General features: G+C 48.4%; 1 protein-coding gene across 7 annotated transcripts in view; it reads right to left on the bottom strand.

The window, feature by feature from the left end:
• The window catches only part of LOC129846683 (low-density lipoprotein receptor-related protein 1-like), a 168,011-nt gene that overhangs the window by 22,014 nt on the left and 127,772 nt on the right, over positions 1-18,225 (bottom strand). For 4 of the 7 annotated variants that reach the window (XM_055914578.1, XM_055914580.1, XM_055914582.1 and 1 more), the window contains exons 42-67: positions 15,369-15,558; positions 14,612-14,816; positions 14,301-14,493; positions 13,430-13,561; positions 13,073-13,201; positions 12,851-12,970; positions 12,635-12,748; positions 9,214-9,360; positions 6,991-7,113; positions 6,758-6,874; positions 6,486-6,614; positions 6,139-6,261; positions 4,743-4,883; positions 4,348-4,535; positions 3,986-4,169; positions 3,090-3,175; positions 2,858-2,977; positions 2,553-2,740; positions 2,127-2,332; positions 1,759-1,953; positions 1,509-1,657; positions 1,259-1,352; positions 923-1,159; positions 550-672; positions 299-424; positions 5-121 (exon numbers count right to left, since the gene is read on the bottom strand). In XM_055914578.1, the coding sequence (XP_055770553.1) occupies positions 5-121; positions 299-424; positions 550-672; positions 923-1,159; positions 1,259-1,352; positions 1,509-1,657; positions 1,759-1,953; positions 2,127-2,332; positions 2,553-2,740; positions 2,858-2,977; positions 3,090-3,175; positions 3,986-4,169; positions 4,348-4,535; positions 4,743-4,883; positions 6,139-6,261; positions 6,486-6,614; positions 6,758-6,874; positions 6,991-7,113; positions 9,214-9,360; positions 12,635-12,748; positions 12,851-12,970; positions 13,073-13,201; positions 13,430-13,561; positions 14,301-14,493; positions 14,612-14,816; positions 15,369-15,558 (3,876 nt within the window). The remainder of the gene's footprint in view (positions 1-4; positions 122-298; positions 425-549; positions 673-922; positions 1,160-1,258; positions 1,353-1,508; positions 1,658-1,758; positions 1,954-2,126; positions 2,333-2,552; positions 2,741-2,857; positions 2,978-3,089; positions 3,176-3,985; positions 4,170-4,347; positions 4,536-4,742; positions 4,884-6,138; positions 6,262-6,485; positions 6,615-6,757; positions 6,875-6,990; positions 7,114-9,213; positions 9,361-12,634; positions 12,749-12,850; positions 12,971-13,072; positions 13,202-13,429; positions 13,562-14,300; positions 14,494-14,611; positions 14,817-15,368; positions 15,559-18,225) is intronic. The other 3 variants (XM_055914579.1, XM_055914581.1, XM_055914593.1) reach the window with 1 other exon arrangement.

The raw sequence follows: 18,225 nt of genomic DNA, 5'->3' as shown, positions 1-18,225 counted from the left end.
CTACCACACTTGTCCTCATCAGAGTTGTCTCCACAGTCGTTGTCATAGTCACATTGCCAGCGACCCGGGACACAACGGTTGTTCTTACACCGGAACTGGTACGGCTCACATGTCCTCTCATCTGAGGACACGACATACACAGAATACAGTCAAAGTAGAAATTATAACAGATATTTTAATAGTATACAATTATGTAAAACGCACATCACAAAATAACCTTGGGAATCTCTCCCTTCCTATCCCACCTTCTCGCCTGCATCTCAATCTCTCTACCGCCATCCCTCCGTGCATCACTCACCGCACTCCTCCTTGGGTTCGTCTGATGCGTCCCCACAGTCGTCCTCTCCGTCACACTTCCATCGGGCCGGGATGCAGCGACCAGAGTCCTTGCAGCGGAACTCATCCACGCCACACGTCATCTGGGCTGGAGGGGGAGAGGGAATGGGGGACGTTAGAGATCAGAGAGAGAATACAATAAAGGGCGGTAGAAAGAGAAGGGGAGGAATCAAGGAGCAAGATGCTGGACGTGAGAGTAGAGTGGATCCGTACTGCAGTTGGCAGGCTCGTCAGATCCGTCCACACAGTCGTTGTCCCTGTCACACACCCAGACACGGGGGATACAGCGCTTGGTGATGGCACACTGGAACTGGTTAGGGGCACATGTCACCTCCGCTACACGGGACAGAAAGGAGAGAGGAGACCGTCACTTACCAATATCCGTATATGATGCATGGCTTTTCGCTCCTAGTCTTTGCAAACATACATTTAAAATGAATTTAAATTATACACGTCAACATGCGTAGAAAACATGGTAGGCTGAAAATAACACAAAAACACTGGTTTGAAAAGACGAGAAGTTGGTGCAGTACACTATACCCCCTCTTTAACCCCTCCAATACTGTAGGAACAGCAGTCTACTCACGGCAGTCTTTCTCGTCCTCTCCCTCTCCACAGTTGTCCTGGCCGTTACAGCGGAAGATCCCAGGGATACAGCGGCTGGGGTGGCTACACTTAAACTGACTGGGCAGACACACGTGGATGTCACAGTTGGCCTCGTCAGAGTTGTCCTGGCAGTCGTTGTCTCCGTCACAGATGTAGGCTGGGTTGGTACAGATACCTGTACCACACTGGAACTGGCCGGGCCTGCACTTGAACTCAGCTATAGGGGGATACCAAATACAACATCAGTCAACCAGGACTTTAGTACAGTGCAGCTATGATAGTTAGTGTTCATGGACTAGGACTGTCTGTCACTCACGGCATTCCGCAGGCTCGTCTGACCGGTCCCCACAATCATCCTCTGTGTCACACTTCCACCAGAACGGAATGCACTTGTCATTCTTGCACACAAACTGCAGGGAGAGAGGGAGAGGGAGGGGTAGGGAAAAGGATAGAGGATTGAGAGGAAGAGGTAAAGAGACAGAAAGAGAGATGATGGGGGAAGAGAGAGAAAGATTAGTTCTGAGCACAATAAGGCAGAGAAAGACACAGACGTTGGCTAAACTCACCTGGCTGGCGGTACAGTTGGACATACACCGTCTCCCGTCACTGGCCAGGTAAAAGTTAGTGGGACAGGCACACTTGTACCCCCCTCCAGGCGACAGCAGGCACAGGTTACTGCATCCTCCGTTATTGGTCTGACACGGGTGGTTGGCCACTGTGGGTCAACCAAACACACACAATAGGCCCAGGTGAGAGGAGTGCAGGCACACGTCGATACATGACGGGGTGTTCAGGTGGCGGTAACAGGAGACTTACTCATACCCTCTGGCTGGCGGTAAGGGTGATAGATGTGGACGTCCATGGGCCGGTGCAGCGTGCTGATCAGCATGGTCTTGTTGGTGCCCTGGGTCTTGTGACACCTGTTGATGGACTTGGTCTCCCAGTCGGTCCAGTAGATGTATTCCTCAAACAGAGTCATGGCAAAGATGTGGGGGATGTCCTGGCTTAACACTGCGGGGTGGGGGGGGGGGCACACACACAGAGAAACAGACGCGTCAGATACGAGCAGTGATTTATTTACTCATGAGCATGTGGTGTGTATAGTGTACACGACTTCCGTTTCACGCGTGTGTGTTGTAATGTCAATATCCAAATGTGCACACGTGTGTGACAGAGTGTGTTACCAGTGTGTCGGTTGGTTCCGTCCAGGCTGGCGAACTCGATGTAGTCCTCTCTGGCGTCGGCCCAGTAGATACGGTCGTTGATGAAGTCCAGAGTGAGGCCGTTGGGCCAGGTGATCCTGTCCTCTACAATCACAGTCCTGTTGGAGCCGTCCATCCCTATCCTCCCTATGTGGGGGTTGTCACCCCAGTCTGACCAGTACAGGTACCTGGCAGGGACACAGCTCAGTGTGAGGCTTCAGAACCACTCAGAACACCCAGGTGAGTGGTCATAACGTCACACTACATTCTCAGCAAAGTGAGGATCAATGAGTCTCTCTTGAAGTAAAATAATCAATGCTATATTCAATATTTGAGGAGCATTCATCAAAGAGAAAATAAGAGAACATGAATGCAATTCCTGCTTGTTATTTAGAGCTACGTTCGTACCCGTTTCGTACGTCGACTGCCACAGCGCGTGGTTCCCTCAGACCGGTGTTGACCAGGACTGTCCGGTAGGCCCCGTTCAGCTTAGACACCTCGATGGTGTCCCGCCCCTTGTCACACCAGTACAGGTTCCCTCCCACCCAATCAACAGCCAGACCATCAGGGTTGCTAAGAGATGTGCGGTGAAGGACCTGCCAAAGAGCCAATCAGAAATTACAGTTCAGTTCCCCACATTATGCAACTAAATGTAGGCTACCAATCAAATTGTATATTTCTAAGAGGTAAAGAGGTAATGGAGCTACACTGACTTGTACATCGCTGCCGTTGATGTGCATGCGTCGGATCATGCTGCCCTGAGTGGTCACGTCTGTCCAGTAGATCATCTGCTGTCTGTAGTCAAAGTCCAGCGCCACCGCGTTGTTCAGGCCCTAATACACACACAATGGGAGAGAAGTGATCAAACATAGCATGATGGTCATAAGGAGCAATGTGTATTTCCACCTGTTGTAGGTCTTTGAGGTGTTGAGGCTCCAGTCTCACCTGTTTGAGCAGGGTGTAGTTGGAACCATCAAGGTTTAGTTTCCTTAGGTAGTAACGGTTGGCAAAGATCAGGAAGGGCTCCTCCTCTGAACAAAAGAAGGATTTTTTTGGAAGAAAAGGTCATGAAGTTCAACTTCAGGCTGTCCTTACACATTGACTGTTGTATTAGAGTAGGTAAAGCTCTTACCACTCTCATACCCCTCTCCACCAGCTCTTACCACCTCATAACCCCCTCCACCAGCTGTTACCACCTCACACCCCCCTCTACCAGCTCTTACCCACCTCACACCCCCCTCCACCAGCTCTTACCCACCTCACACCCCCCTCCACCAGCTCTTACCCACCTCACACCCCCCTCCACCAGCTCTTACCCACCTCACACCCCCCTCCACCAGCTCTTACCCACCTCACACCCCCCTCCACCAGCTCTTACCCACCTCACACCCCCCTCCACCAGCTCTTACCCACCTCACACCCCCCTCCACCAGCTCTTACCCACCTCACACCCCCCTCCACCAGCTCTTACCCACCTCACACCCCCCTCCACCAGCTCTTACCCACCTCACACCCCCCTCCACCAGCTCTTACCCACCTCACACCCCCCTCCACCAGCTCTTACCCACCTCACACCCCCCTCCACCAGCTCTTACCCACCTCACACCCCCCTCCACCAGCTCTTACCCACCTCACACCCCCCTCCACCAGCTCTTACCCACCTCACACCCCCCTCCACCAGCTCTTACCCACCTCACACCCCCCTCCACCAGCTCTTACCCACCTCATACCCCCCTCCACCAGCTCTTACCACCTCATACCCCCCTCCACCAGCTCTTACCCACCTCATACCCCCCTCCACCAGCTCTTACCACCTCATACCCCCCTCCACCAGCTCTTACCAGAGGTGGACTTGCAGATAGTGGGGTCACTGGGGCTGAGCTGGAAGCCCTCCACACAGAGACAGTGGAAGGATCCGTGGGTGTTGATGCAGCGCTGCGTGCAGGGGTAGCTGGTCGTACACTCGTCTATGTCCACGCACGTCTTCCCATCATCCTTCAGGCGGAAGCCAGGGTGGCATCTGCACTGCACGACCACACAGGAGAGGAGAGGTAAGGCTGTGTGTACTACTTCACAATGGTTAACCTTTCCGACAAATAGTTGTTACGTAGTTGACAATATAAAATGGCAATGACTACAGAAACAGTCATCACCGTTAACTATTTATTTAGCAGAGGCTCTCCAGGTGTAGGTGCGTCCTTACCTTGAAGCCTATCTTGAGGTCCTCACAGAGCTGAGAGCAGCCGCTGAGCTTGCTGTTCAGACACTCATTGATGAAGCAGTTGAGCTCGTCAGTGCCGTCACCGCAGTCATCATTCCGGTCACACAGCAGCGTCTCATTGACACAGTTCCCGTTGCCGCAAGCGTACACCGTGTCGTTACATTTCTTCTCTGTTTTGGGAAGAGGTGGAGGACAGATTGAAGGATGGGTCAGAAAGAGGAGAATAGAGAGTTAACATCTAAGGAAGAGGGGGCTTGGCTCACACATTGAGGAGTAAATCCCTTAAAATTCCTTGCAAATAGTGGGCTGAGATGAAGATCTCTTAGGGCCCAGAGAAAATAGACAGTTAGCACCATCTGTGAATGTGTGTGTCTAACCTGGGCCGTTGCAGTGGGGGTTCTTGGGGGCTTCATCAGAGCGGTCGTGACAGTCGAACTCTCCGTCACACTCCCAGGAGCTCTGGATGAGGCAGCGGCCGTTGGCACAGCGGAACTCATTGGATCCACACGTAGGGTACTCTGAAAGGAGAGACGGGTGATTGGTTGGTTGATTAATTGCATTTTTCTATACAGTTATGTCACTGGTAGGCACATCACATACATATATACAAAAGTATGCGGACATCCCTTCAAATTAGTGTATTCGGCTATTTCAGCCACACCTGTTGCTGACAGGTATGAAACTGAGCAGACAGCCTTGCAATCTCCATAGACAAACAATGGCAGCAGAATGGCCGTCCTGAAGAGCTCAGTGACTTTCAACGTGGCACCGTCATAGGATGACACCTTTTCAAATAGGTCAGTTTGTCAAATTTCTGTCCTGCTAGATCTGCCCCCAGTCAACAGTAAGTGCTGTTATTGTGAAGTGGAAACGTCTAGGAGCAACAACGGCTCAGCTGCGAAGTGGTAGGCCACACAAGTTCACAGAATGGGACCGCCGAGTGCTGAAGCACGTAGCGAGTAAAAATCGTCTGTCCTCGGTTGCAACACTCACTACCAAGTTCCATTGAACTCTGGAGCAGTGAAAACGTGTTCTCTGGAGTGATGAATCACGCTTCACCATCTGGCAAATCTGAGTTTGGCGGATGCCAGGAGACCTATACCTGTCCCAGTCTATAGTGCCAACTGTAAAGTATGGTGGAGGAGGAATAATTGTCTGGGACTGTTTTTTTATTGTTCGGGCTAGACCCTTAGTTCCAGTGAAGGGAAAACTTAACGCTACAGCATACAATGACATTCTAGACGATTCTATGCTTCCAACTTTGCGGCAACAGTTTGGGGGAAGGCTCTTTCCTGTTTCAGCACGACAATGCCCCCCTGTACACAAAGCGAGGTCCATACAGAAATGGTTTGTCGGGATCGGTGTGGAAGAACTTGACTGGCCTGCACAGAGCCCTGACCTCAACCCCATCAAACACCTTTGGGATGAATTGGTACGTCGACTGCGAGCCAGACCTAATCGCCAAACGTCAGTGTCCGACCTCACTAATGCTCGTGGCTGAATGGAAGCAAGTCACCGCAGCAATGTTCCAACATCTAGTGGAAAGCCATCCCAGAAGAGTGTAGGCTGTTATAGCAGCAAAGGGGTGTCCAACTCCATATTAATGCCCATGATTTTGGAATGAGATGTTCGACGAGCAGGTGTCCACATACTTTTGGTCATGTAGTGCATCATGAAAACAGAATATTCATTCCAAATGTTTAAGGATTAACACAATGATACTATGATAGTGTGTGAGTGTAAGAGGGGGTACAACAGGAGTCATCCACTCACCACACTCCAGGGACTCGTCAGAGCCGTCACTGCAGTCTTTGTCATGATCACACACAAAGTGCTTGGGGATGCACTGTCTGTTCTGACACATGAACTCATTCTCATCACAGGTGTTGTTGAACACTGAGACACAGACAGACAGACATTAGTTAGTCAATAAGCTACTGAATTATCAAAACAATCTGTATACCAGCAAGTAATTATTTGATAATGATTGCATAAAGACCTTCTGTTAAACTCAAATTGCTTAACATTGTATGGGGTAAGTAACATCTCCCATACTTCCATAGGTAAAGATGAATCCAGTCAATAGTCCTCCGTCCTCCTCGGACTGATCCACTACTCACCACATCCAGCCTTGACACTCTCATCCACCCCGTCAGGACAGTCCTTGTCCCCGTCACACTTCCAGTGCTGGGGGACACACACATGAGAGCCAGGACACTGGAAGGCATGTGGACTACACGTCTTATTCTCTGTCAGGAGAGGTGTGGGGAGGAGGGGAGACAGATATGGGGCAAGGGAATTACTCTTGGGTGCATTCCTTTTGAATTAGTCTAGTATTTCTAATTGAGTGACCTCCCTGTGAGCGATTGTGTGTGGCGTGAATCACACTCACTGCACTTGCTGCCCTCGTCAGTCCCATCACCACAGTCGTCAGCGCCGTCACACACCCAACGGTCGGGGATACAGCGGTGGTTGCCGCATTCAAACTGGCTGGCCGAGCAGAACTTATCTAAAGGAGAGAGAGACCAAAGAGGGTGGTGCAATGAAGAGAAAGAACATCTGTCAGAAATGTGTGGTGAAAGACTACAGTGATCAGCAGTCCAGTAAAAAGCCATCTGAACTGACCACAGTGTGTCTCGTCAGCTCCGTTCTCACAGTCGTTCTCCTTGTCGCAGGTCCAGCTCATAGGGATACAGCGACCACTAGGACACGCAAAGAATGAAGCAGGACACTTGGTCTTCCTCCGGTCTGCTCGACAAACAGATGGACAGATAGTGGTTAATCAAAATAAATGTTATTGGTCGCATACACATATGTAGCAGATGTGTAGCGAAATGCTTGTGTTATAACTCCAACAGTGCAGTAATATCTAACAATTCACAACATAACACACAAATCTAAAAGTAAAAAAGGAATATATATATATATATATAAATATTAGGATGAGCAATGTTGGAATCTCGAGTGTATATATATAGTCCGGGGCCTCCCACTCCTCTTTCTATTCTGGCTAGAGCCAGTTTGCGCTGTTCTGTGAAGGGAGTAGTACACAGCGTTGTACGAGATCTTCAGTTTCTTGGCAATTTCTCACATGGAATAGCCTTCATTTCTCACAATAAGAATAGACTGACGAGTTTCAGAAGAAAATTCTTTGCTTCTGGCCATTTTGAGCCTGTAATCGAACCTACAAATGCTGATGCTCTTTATATTCAACTAGTCTAAATAAGCCCAGTTTTATTGCTTCTTTAATGAGCACAACAGTTTTCAGCTGTGCTAACATAATTGCAAAAGGGTTTCTGATGATCAATTAGCCTTTTAAAATGACAAACTTGGATTAGCTAACACAACGTGCCATTGAAACACATGAGTGAGGGTGGCTGATAATGGGCCTCTGTACGCCTATGTATATATTCCATTCAAAATCTGCTGTTTCCAGCTACAATAGTCATTTACAACATTAACAGTGTCTACACTGTATTTCACCTTGTGAAGATTCTGGAGGAAACAGGTACAAAAGTATCTATATCCAGAGTAAAACAAGTCCTATATCGACATAACCTGAAAGGCCGCTCAGCAAGGAAGAAGCCACTGTTCCAAAACTGCCATAAAAAAGCCCGACTACGGTTTGCAACTGCACATGGGGACAAAGATCCTTGCACATGGGGACAAAGATTTTCCTATAGAACATTTGTGGGCAGAACTGACAAAGCGTGTGCGTGCAAGGAGGCCTACAAACCTGACTCCATTACACCAGCTCTGTCAGGAGGAATGGGCCAGAATTCACCCAACTTATTGTGGGAAGCTTGTGGAAGGCTACCCGAAATGTTTGCCCCAGTTAAACAATTTAAAGGCAATGCTGCCAAATACTAATTGAGTGTATGTAAACGTCTGACCCACTGGAATTGTGATACAGTAAATTATAAGTGAAATAATCTGTCTGTAAACAATTGTTGGAAAAATGACTTGTGTCATGTACAAAGTAGATGTCCTAACCAACTTGCCAAAACTATAGTTTGTTAACAAGAAATTTGTGGAGTGGTTGAAAAACGAGTTTTAATGACTCCAACCGAAGTGTATGTAAACTTCTGACTTCAACTGTATATACAGCAATAGTTGAATAGAAGGGCCTTGACTAGAATACAGTATATACATATGAAATGAATAAAACAGTATGTAAACATTATTAAAGTGATCAGTGATTTCATGTCTGTGTACATAGCACAGCAGCCTCTAAGGTTGAGTAACAGGGTGGTAGCCGGCTAGTGACAGTGACTAAGTTCAGGGCAGGGTACTGGGTGGAGGCCGGATAGTGATGGTTATTTAACAGTCTGATGGCCTTGAGATAGAAGCTGGTCCCAGCTTGGTCTCAGCTTTGATGCACCTGTACTCACCACACCTTCTATAACATTTATAGTAGGGTGGCACTAAATAGGGAAATGTATGGAACAAGAGTAGCATGTTGGTATAATAGATTAGCACGTTTGTTTTATGAAAATACTTATTTACTGACAAACAAGCAATTCTACTTTTAATTACATTTCTAATCTTGCAGTTTTGTGATATCTTACGTCCCTCTTTACTTGTCGTACTCATCTTGAATTTGGGAGTGTTTAATAGACTTGTGCTGTGTGTTAATGAAATGTTGGTGTTTTAATGTGAACTCTGGGGCTCCCCTTGCAGCTGGTTGCCTTAAAGAGATACGCTGAATCAGAGTCCACAAGGACAAGAGTCTGAAAACATTTCAGATGTTGCAGCTTATTGTGTGTGTGTGTGTGTGTGTGTGTGTGTGTGTGTGTGTGTGTGTGTGTGTGTGTGTGTGTGTGTGTGTGTTTGGGCATGTGTGTTCACCTGGGCAGTTCCTCTCGTCGGAGTAGTCTCCACAGTCATTGGCTCCATCACACACCCAGGAGGATGCGTAGCAGAGGCTGGTGAACTCACATTTCTGGAAGGTCACACCCTTAACCCCCAGCCGGAAGTAGCTGGAACAGTCAGTAGCTGGTGGACAAGGACAGGGGTTACACAGTGAGTATATGTAACAGTATAACTTTAGACCGTCCCCTCGCCCCGACACGGGCGCGAACCAGGGACCCTCTGCACACATCAACAACAGTCACCCACAAAGCATCGTTACCCATCGCTCCACAAAAGCCGCGGCCCTTGCAGAGCAAGGGGCAACACTACTTCTAGGTTTCAGAGCAAGTGACGTAACTGATTGAAATGCTAGTATCGCGTACCCGCTAACTAGCTAGCCATTTCACATCCGTTACACTCACCCCCCTTTCGACCTCCTCCTTTTCCGCAGCAACCAGTGATCCGGGTCAACAGCATCAATGTAACAGTATAACTTTAGTACGTCCCCTCGCCCCGACCTCGGGCGCAAACCAGGGACCCTCTGCACACATCAACAACTGACACCCACGAAGCGTCGTTGCCCATCGCTCCACAAAAGCCACGGCCCTTGCAGAGCAAGGGGCAACACTACTTCTAGGTTTCAGAGCAAGTGACGTAACTGATTGAAATGCTAGTAGCGCGTACCCGCTAACTAGCTAGCCATTTCACATCCGTTACATATATATATTATAAAGTCAGTCTAAACTCATTTAGTTCCTTAGCTTCAGCATCATATCTAAATTTACTTTACTGACTTTATTGTCCCCGTGGGGAACTTGTGTTGCAGTGTCATGTACACATTTAAAGTGGTGTTTAACTACAAAAAAACTGACAATACAACTTTCATAACAGTTAGATACCAATAAAAAGAGACCAGCCTGCTGGCCTTACTGAGTGGATAGGAACATTAGCCTGCTGGCCTTACTGAGTGGATAGGAACATTAGCCTGCTGGCCTTACTGGGTGGATAGGAACATTATCCTGCTGGCCTTACTGGGTGGATAGGAACATTATCCTGCTGGCCTTACTGGGTGGATAGGAACATTAGCCTGCTGGCCTTACTGGGTGGATAGGAACATTAGCCTGCTGGCCTTACTGAGTGGATAGGAACATTAGCCTGCTGGTCTTACTGGGTGGATAGGAACATTAGCCCGCTGGCCTTACTGGGTGGATAGGAACATTAGCCTGCTGGCCTTACTGGGTGGATAGGAACATTAGCCTGCTGGACTTACTGGGTGGATAGGAACATTATCCTGCTGGCCTTACTGGGTGGATAGGAACATTATCCTGCTGGCCTTACTGGGTGGATAGGAACATTATCCTGCTGGCCTTACTGGGTGGATAGGAACATTATCCTGCTGGCCTTACTGGGTGGATAGGAACATTAGCCTGCTGGCCTTACTGAGTGGATAGGAACATTAGCCTGCTGGTCTTACTGGGTGGATAGGAACATTAGCCCGCTGGCCTAAACTGGGTGGATAGGAACATTATCCTGCTGGCCTTACTGGGTGGATAGGAACATTAGCCTGCTGGCCTTACTGGGTGGATAGGAACATTAGCCTGCTGGTCTTACTGGGTGGATAGGAACATTAGCCCGCTGGTCTTACTGTCTTACTGGGTGGATAGGAACATTAGCCTGCTGGCCTTCCTGGGTGGATAGGAACATTAGCCTGCTGGTCTTACTGGGTGGATAGGAACATTAGCCTGCTGGTCTTACTGGGTGGATAGGAACATTAGCCTGCTGGTCTTACTGGGTGGATAGGAACATTAGCCCGCTGGTCTTACTGGGTGGATAGGAACATTAGCCCGCTGGCCTTACTGGGTGGATAGGAACATTAGCCTGCTGGCCTTACTGGGTCGATAGGATCATTAGCCCGCTGGTCTTACTGGGTGGATAGGAACATTAGCCTGCTGGTCTTACTGGGTGGATAGGAACATTAGACCGCTGGCCTTACTGGGTGGATAGGAACATTAGCCTGCTGGCCTTACTGGGTGGATAGGAACATTAGCCTGCTGGTCTTACTGGGTGGATAGGAACATTAGCCTGCTGGTCTTACTGGGTGGATGGGAACATTATCCTGCTGGCCTTACTGGGTGGATAGGAACATTAGCCCGCTGGCCTTACTGGGTAGAGAGGAACATTAGCCTGCTGGTCTTACTGGGTGGATAGGAACATTAGCCTGCTGGCCTTACTGGGTGGATAGGAACATTAGCCTGCTGGTCTTACTGGGTGGATAGGAACATTAGCCTGCTGGCCTTACTGGGTGGAGAGGAACATTAGCCTGCTGGTCTTACTGGGTGGATAGGAACATTAGCCTGCTGGTCTTACTGGGTGGATAGGAACATTAGCCTGCTGGCATTACTGGGTGGATAGGAACATTAGCCTGCTGGCCTTACTGGGTGGATAGGAACATTAGCCTGCTGGTCTTACTGGGTGGATAGGAACATTAGCCTGCTGGCCTTACTGGGTAGAGAGGAACATTAGCCTGCTGGCCTTACTGGGTGGATAGGAACATTAGCCTACTGGCCTTACTGGGTAGAGAGGAACATTAGCCTGCTGGCCTTACTGAGTGGATAGGAACATTAGCCTGCTGGTCTTACTGGGTGGATAGGAACATTAGCCTGCTGGTCTTACTGGGTGGATAGGAACATTAGACTGCTGGTCTTACTGGGTGGATAGGAACATTAGCCTGCTGGCCTTACTGAGTGGATAGGAACATTAGCCTGCTGGTCTTACTGGGTGGATAGGAACATTAGCCTGCTGGCCTTACTGGGTGGATAGGAACATTAGCCTGCTGGTCTTACTGGGTGGATAGGAACATTAGCCTGCTGGCCTTACTGGGTGGAGAGGAACATTAGCCTGCTGGCATTACTGGGTGGATAGGAACATTAGCCTGCTGGTCTTACTGGGTGGATAGGAACATTAGCCTGCTGGCCTTACTGGGTGGATAGGAACATTAGCCTGCTGGACTTACTGGGTGGATAGGAACATTAGCCTGCTGGCCTTACTGGGTGGATAGGAACATTAGCCCAAGCTATTTAGGAGGGATATCACACCTGACACAAATTCCGGGTACAGGGGGTGGCTTGGGTCTAAAATGACTTTGTGAGCCTTGGAGGGCCCTGGCCTTAAAGATATCATCCAGCTGTAAAGTGACATTATACATTATGACAGAGCAACGCTGACTGAGTTTTAGTCTGGTCCAAAATGAAGTCTGGATTAGTGTTACGTCTGATGTTAGGTTTAGCTGAGTCTAGTCTAAAGATTAGTCTGTGTTCTTTCTTGAGTTAAGTCTAGTCAATCGTGAAGCCTGGGTTCGTTCGAGTTCAAACTTGACCTAACAAATCGATTTAACTAGCCTGGCGCCAAGGTGACTCACAGCAGTTCATCTCGTCGCTGGCGTCCTCGCAGTCTACAATCTGGTTACACTTGCTGGAGTTGGTGGTGCAGCCACCGTCTCTGCACTGGAACTGCTCTGCCGTACACAAGGTGGCTGGAACACACACAGATCCACACATTACACTGGTGACAACCATAGAACATCCACCCAAACTACCAGCCAGTATATACTGCATGAGCTAGCTAGCCTGCTTACTGTTGCAGAAGAGTTCGTCTGAGTCGTCCCCACAATCGTCCTGTCCGTTACACCAGGAGCTGTGTCCCACACACCTGCCGTTCACACACCGCCTGTAGCCCTTCTTACACACCCGGTTGGCTGAAGACGTACAAAGGGCAGGAGAAAATAACGTTAGAAACATTAATCCCATTATAGCTTCTATAGGTCGTGTAAAAGAATGCGCCCGTCGGTCTCACTCACCGCAGTAGGACTGTTTCTCGTCTGACTTGTCCTTGCAGTGGGCCATGCCGTCACAGGTCAGAGTGTAGTTCACACAGTCTCCATTCCCACACTCAAACTCATCTACACTGCCGCACGTGGTGTTTAGGGCTGAGAGGGACAGAGAGGGGGAGAGAGAGAGAGGAGGAAAGAGACACTTAACTTCATAATAAAAAAAAACATGGTTTTAGTGCTGAACATTTCAAAGTTCAGCCCCATTGGCTGTTCTTACATCCTTAATGACATGATAAAATGCCCTCATCTACTCTCCCTCCCCATGTCCTAGTTCTCTCATTTCTCCATACCTTCCCTATTCCCACTTTCCCCCCTCTTTCTCACCGATGCAGGTGTTGTCCTCCAGCAGTTTCCTTTCGCCATCGCCACGGCAAGTACAGTTGACCCTGCCCTCTGAGGTCAGAAGACACAGGTCCTGACAACCTCCGTTGTTCACCCGACACAGAGAGAACTCGCCTACACAGAGAGAGGTTTAGAGCACGCACGCACAGTGAATGGTCAGAGACCACAACTCTCCATCTACTTGTGTCTAATATAAACTGACACAGTGTAAATGGGATTTGCAGCAATTACCACAGGTTCACTGTGAATGTTGAGAGTGGGGAGGAGGTAAGCAACTGGGAAGTCAATAGTGGGTGTTGAGGGCGTGGGGGGGGGGGGGGGTGAGAAGGACAGAGCCATTGATTTGAAGTGATAGAGCGAGATTGGAAACTCAGTGAGATGAACAAGTGTGAATTGAACTGGACGAGGTAGAGGGATGAGGAAATATGTGTTTCATGGGACTGTTGGAGCAGAAGATGGGGAGTGTGTGTGTGTGTGTGTGTCTACAGGGTGATAGATTGGGGCAGTGGAGCCTCAGGTGGTCTCATTCTCCAGGTGTATGGAGCTCCTCTCAGCTGTGTCACACTCTCTGATTACTTCTGGCACCTCATTAACTTTGGTGGCGCAGCAGTGTGTGTGCGCGTGTCAGAGGAGCCTGGTGGGAGGTTCTATAGGAGGACAATATCAAATAGAAGGAAACCATGTTTGACTCCGTTCCAGCCAATACAATGAGCCTGTCCTCCTATAGCTCCTTTCACCAGCCTCCTCTGGTACGTGTACCACTCTGCTTGGCCACACCAACCCCTCACCCCTTTATCTGCCCTAAAAAAAAAAACATCCACCCAAACCCCACCCTCTTTTGCTTAGAACTCACAGCTATTAGTGTCGTTGGCCACCGCGACGATGCCCATTGGCTGCTGGGGGATGTCGGCTCTGAGGAGTTTCATGTCTCCGCCCACGTACTTGTCGGCCCTGAGGACGGCCCTGCGGACCCAGTCGGTCCAGAAGATGTAGTCTCCATACACCGCCAGGCCAAACGGATGGACTGGCTCATTCTTCAACACCACCTATAGGGGGCAGCAGAGATACACACAAAAGATGAACCATCAAGTGTGTTTCATGAGTGTGGGTGGGTTATTGCGTTTACATAATCTGCGAGTGTGTGTGTGTGCCAGTGTTACTCACGTAGCGGCGGCTGCCATCGTACTCGCAACGTTCGATCTTGTCCAGGGTGGCGTCGGAGAAATAGAGTTTCTCAGCGCGGTGGTCTATGGCCAGGCCGTTGGGGGTGCGGATGTCACTGCCGATGATCACCAGTACATTGTTACCAGACAGGGTGGCACGCATGATACTGGGGGACTGTTCATTCCAGTTGGTCCAGAACATCAGGCTGGTGGGTGACAACACGAGGGAACTTACAGTATAGAAGGCAGATGTGTGTAAACGTTCACAACAGTGGATAGGCTTCTGATTCAAACGGCACAACTGGTTTGTTCATGGTGCTTCCATTCCAATACCATATCTGCAGGTTCCCGCATGAGCCATATACAGCATACTGAATATATTAGTTAGCTTTATGTCTCTGGATAAATCGATCTGCTAAATGACCAGAATATATTAAGATTCCAAAAGAAGTGCTGTAGGAGAGGCAGGTACATGGGCTAAACGCTATCCAAGGAGAAAATCTATGAAAATCTACTTACATTGAGGCTAAGCTATCTATACTGTACTTCAATCTGTATTCATCCAATTAAAACACATTATGATAAGGGTCAGGATATGGGAATGTTAGCTAGTGTCAGATGAACTGCAACAGACTCGTATCAGATACTCACTCCTGACACTAAAGACTAATAAAATCATATCAATTAAAACCCTATGATCTGGGTCAGAAACTTGGAACAGTGCGATTTACGACCATTACGGTCCAAGAGACACTCACTCCTGACACTCGTCCAGTACGAAGGCCCGGGGGTGGTCATCTCCAGACATGGTGACCACGGTGTCGCGGTCCCAGGCACCCCAGCGGCTCTGGTTGACCGTGTGGCGGGTGATTGTGGAGGTGGTATAGCTGGTCCAGTACAAAGTGTCCCAGCCACGGTGGTATGCTAGGCCCTCTACCGAACCCACATCTGACGAGGGGGAGAGAGGGGGAAAGAGGCAGAGGGGAGGTAAGGGGAGAGAGAGGAGGGAGAAAGAAGGAGGATGAGTGGAGAGAGAGGGGGGGGGGGGGCAGAAAGAAAAAACGGCAAGGAAAGAAAGACAGGGAGGGAGAAGAGACAAATACCACGTCAATCCCAGTTGAGTGTTAAAAGGACATGACTCAGGTCTCTGGCAGTAGCACAGAGCTGGCAGGCAGAGTGGAGCTGGATGCCACAGCAGAGGAGGGCTGAGAATACTCACAGAGGACATGACAGGCCACTGGTAATGATCTAGAACCCTCTGTGATCTAAGGCTTTCATCCAACTAACAGCTCTTCAAAAGGTCACAACATAAATGGCTAACAGCTCGCAGAATATTTCCTTCCATTGCTCTTTTTCATCAATAGTTGGGAGTGTTCACAGCATTTTTGTGCTCCACAGCCTTCTAATGAGTAACTGGCTGAGTTCAGCCCAGCTCAGCTTAGCTCAGCCCAGTTCAGACGAGAGGAGACTGGGGAGAGGAGAGCTGGCCAAGATGGAGGAACACACTGTACTCTGGTGGTGGAGAAACACACTCGCACAGTCACACACACCCTTAAAGTCTGCCAAGGACACTTTTGGGTTACGCACAACACACCCACGGTCAACCACAACTAATTGTTCCAAAAAGACTAATAGTCACCTGCTTGTTATCCCAGTAGAAACAGAGGGACTGGAATGATTTAATAGGCATTCTTCTGAAGCGGTTATGACCTAATAAGTACATCACATGCCTGGCCAGTGTCTCTGGGAGGTTCAACACAAGGTGGGACACTTTGCACTTCACCTCCATCTCTCTATTTCATCACCACAGACATGAGTCACGGACTGGCTAGCATGGTATTGTGAGAGATTCTGAATGACACCGAGCGAAGGACCTAAGAGCTGGAGTGTGGAGAGTCCAGGTGTGCGACGTTAAAACAATTCCCTCTGGTTTCCCACTCTCATAAATCAACGCTTTAAAAAATGGATGAAGTGCAACACTAAATCTGCTCCCTCAATTCCCTCTTTCCTCAGTGCTTTTAATAAATCATCGGACTGCAAGGCTCTACACTTTCCTATCCTCGTTTCCCCTCTCCTCACACCTTTTAACGCTGGCTTCCCCATCTGTGTATCGCTGCTGTATAGGCCCATCTCTGTCCTGTAAGCTGACTGCAGCAGTTGAAGTTTACAAAGGAGCTGAATTTACGAGCTTGTGGTAAATGTAGAGTTCACCCTCTTATCCTGAGCTTCACACACACACACACACACACACACACACACACACACACACACACACACACACACACACACACACACACACACACACACACACACACAGGTGTCATTTCATGTCATTTCAGCCAGCCATGTCACCCACCATCTCAGATGGTTCTGAAATTGTTTATGTAGTTAGAAACTGATCAGGTTAGCATTCCTGAAACATTATCTTGTTGTATATTGCTTCTTCAACCTTTGTAATGTATTCCATGTGAACCTGATGATGGGTTTATTCCCCTCTTCAGATAAATTAGCCATTGAAGTCGCTATACCATAAATGAGTGTGAAAATACCAAGTTTCACCTACTAGATGTCACTGTTCCTGCTACAGCCACCACACCCTCTGGTCCATTATGTTGGCCTCCAGTGTTTATTCAACGGCTCACAACATATTCTTTGCAACTTTGGGTGGAAAACCAATTGCTTTTTGCTCATGGAAATAAATTGTGATTAAGCAGCAGCTCCATACTACTTTGTTGGGGTGGGATTGGCGTGGGTGGCTATTCACAATTGTATTGTATTCCTCATGTCTTACTCATTGTTAGGAAGAATTATGGTCCAAATGGGATGTTAGGTACTATATTTATTGAATATGATATGAATCCTATAAATTAAAATGTCAAATTTGGGTGCAAACAATTCGTTTCATTTCTCAGAGATCAAATTATATTTAAACAATGTTCCAGGAATGCTAACTCTTATCTGTTTTCTAACAACAGAAACCATTTCAGAACAATCTGAGATGGGTGTCGAAATCCTCTTTCTTGTGCTTTTTGAGGTGGAATGACACACGCATACTAACACACGCACACACAGAGTTTTATGGCACTTAACCCTGGTGTGATAACAGACCACAACACTCTAGCTGAGTGTTTGCTCTCAGGGCAAAGGTAAACAATTACCCTGATTTCTCAAGTTTGAAGTTGTAATGTCACAAGCACAAGTACAGAGTGTGGCTGTGTGTGTGTGTGTGTGTGTGTGTCAAACTCTGTGAAAGGCTTTGATTGTCCTGAACAGGTCCTCCCATTGACAAAAGACCAACCCATCTCCCTCTTGCGTTGGCACTGTCAAAGCCATACAGTACAGAGCAGTCCAGAGTTCACATGTTATTTACTGTGATTCACCTCTTTCTTCAAGCTCATATACCTGCCTCTCCTACAGCACTCTGCTTCTCTCCCTCTATCTCTCCAGAGATTCCTTCCTGTGGGCTTTGAATAGGCAGACTGTCGATGACTTAGCAGTAGAAGACTGATTGAGGCGTCATGCAGAGGCTTTCTGATGTGAGCTGACAGGATACAGAGCCATCCAGAGAGTTTAGACCCAGCCGGCCACCACTGTCAGACGGACATAGTCCTGGGG

The sequence above is a fragment of the Salvelinus fontinalis genome, chromosome 3 (assembly GCF_029448725.1).
Source record: "Salvelinus fontinalis isolate EN_2023a chromosome 3, ASM2944872v1, whole genome shotgun sequence".
Taxonomy (NCBI): Eukaryota; Metazoa; Chordata; class Actinopteri; order Salmoniformes; family Salmonidae; genus Salvelinus; species Salvelinus fontinalis.
The sequence above is the reverse complement of the archived record's forward strand: the minus strand, read 5'-3'. Positions and strand labels throughout refer to the sequence as shown.